This window comes from Crocuta crocuta, unplaced genomic scaffold, assembly GCF_008692635.1.
Source record: "Crocuta crocuta isolate KB4526 unplaced genomic scaffold, BGI_CrCroc_1.0 scaffold334, whole genome shotgun sequence".
NCBI lineage: Eukaryota > Metazoa > Chordata > Mammalia > Carnivora > Hyaenidae > Crocuta > Crocuta crocuta.
Window position 1 is genome coordinate 1,678,869 of NW_027533260.1, and position 1,405 is coordinate 1,680,273.

The 1,405-nt window shown below is 54.4% G+C and overlaps 1 protein-coding gene across 1 annotated transcript in view; it reads right to left on the minus strand.

The window, feature by feature from the left end:
• The window catches only part of MYH14 (myosin heavy chain 14), an 83,107-nt gene that overhangs the window by 24,916 nt on the left and 56,786 nt on the right, over positions 1-1,405 (minus strand). Inside the window, exon 30 of the mRNA XM_077747138.1 lies at positions 56-268. Coding sequence (XP_077603264.1) covers positions 56-268 — 213 coding nt within the window. The remainder of the gene's footprint in view (positions 1-55; positions 269-1,405) is intronic.

Sequence of the window (1,405 nt, forward strand, 5' to 3'; positions counted from 1 at the left end):
CCCCGCCCCACCCCTGCCCCTCCCGCGCCCTCTGCACGGGCAGCCCAGGACTCACCGGAGCTCCTGCTGCGCGTTGGTGGAGTCCAGTGTGTCCTCCAGCTCGCTCCGCAGCGCCTCCAGCTCCTCGCCCAGATCCCTGCGCTGCTTCTCCGCCTTGGCCCTGGCCGCCCGCTCGGTCTCCAGGTCCTCCTGGGCCTCGGCCAGCCCGGCCTGCGCCTCCCGCAGCGACTTGAGCAGCTGGGCCCGGGCCCCGCCCTCCTCTTCCGCCCTGGGGGTGCACAAGGACCACGGGCGTTGGTACCGGGATGGGCAAAGGGCCGGGATAGTTTCCGGGGGCAAAGAGGCCAGATGTGGATTTGGGGGCGGCCCGTCCCAGGGTGAAATCCCGGCTCTCCCCTCGGGCACGTGCTTCAGGTTTTCTTAGCTGGAAAACGGGAATGACACCACGAGTAATCGCAGGGACGTCTACGGAGCTCCTGCGACATACGACCCTTTGCTTTATCGTCTCATTTAATGATCACAGGGAATGAGGAAACTGAGGTACAGAGTGGGAAAGTACGTGCCCAGGTCACACGGTCAGTGAGTGGCAGAGCTGACCCCAGCAGCCTGCCTCGTGCCTCCTGTGAGAACACGGCCTCTTGCAAAGAGAAGCTGAATTGAGGGTCAGCACGGACGGCATGTGAAAGTGCTCATGGGACGCCTGGGGGGCTCCATCATTAAGCATCTGACTTTGGCTCAGGTCATGATCTCACGGTTCCTGGGTTTGAGCTCTGCATTGGGCTCTGTACTGACAGCTCAGAGCCTGGAGCCTGCTTCGGATTCTGTGTCTCCCTCCCTCTCTGCCCCTTCCCCACTCATGCTCTTTCTCTCAAACATTTAAAAATTTAAAGAATAAAATAAAATCTCAAAAAAAAAATGATTATGTTATGCAAAATTCAACTCAATTAAAAAAAAAACCATAACAAGAACGGATGAGTAAAATAAGGAAAAGCAGTAACAGACACACTGGCATGGCTGAGGGCTTAGGGGAAGCCCAGCGTTTTATCAGCACTTTCTTATTTAATCCCCACACTAACCGAGTAGCTTCCATAATCACCCCCATTAAAAAATATTTAGAGGTGCCTGGGTGGCTCAGTCGGTTAAGTGTCCAACTTCGGCTCAGGTCGTGATCTCACACTTTGTGGGTTCGAGCCCTACATCAGGCTCTGTGCTGACAGCTCAGAGCCTGGAGCCTGTTTCAGATTCTTTGTCTCCCTCTCTGACCCTCCCATGCTTACATTGTCTCTCTCTCCCTCTCACAAATTAAAAAAAAATTTTTTTTAATCAAGAAAATATTTAGTGGGAGAGAACATGAGTGGGGGAGGGACAGAAAAGGTGAGCTAGAATCTGAAGCAGACTCCAGGCT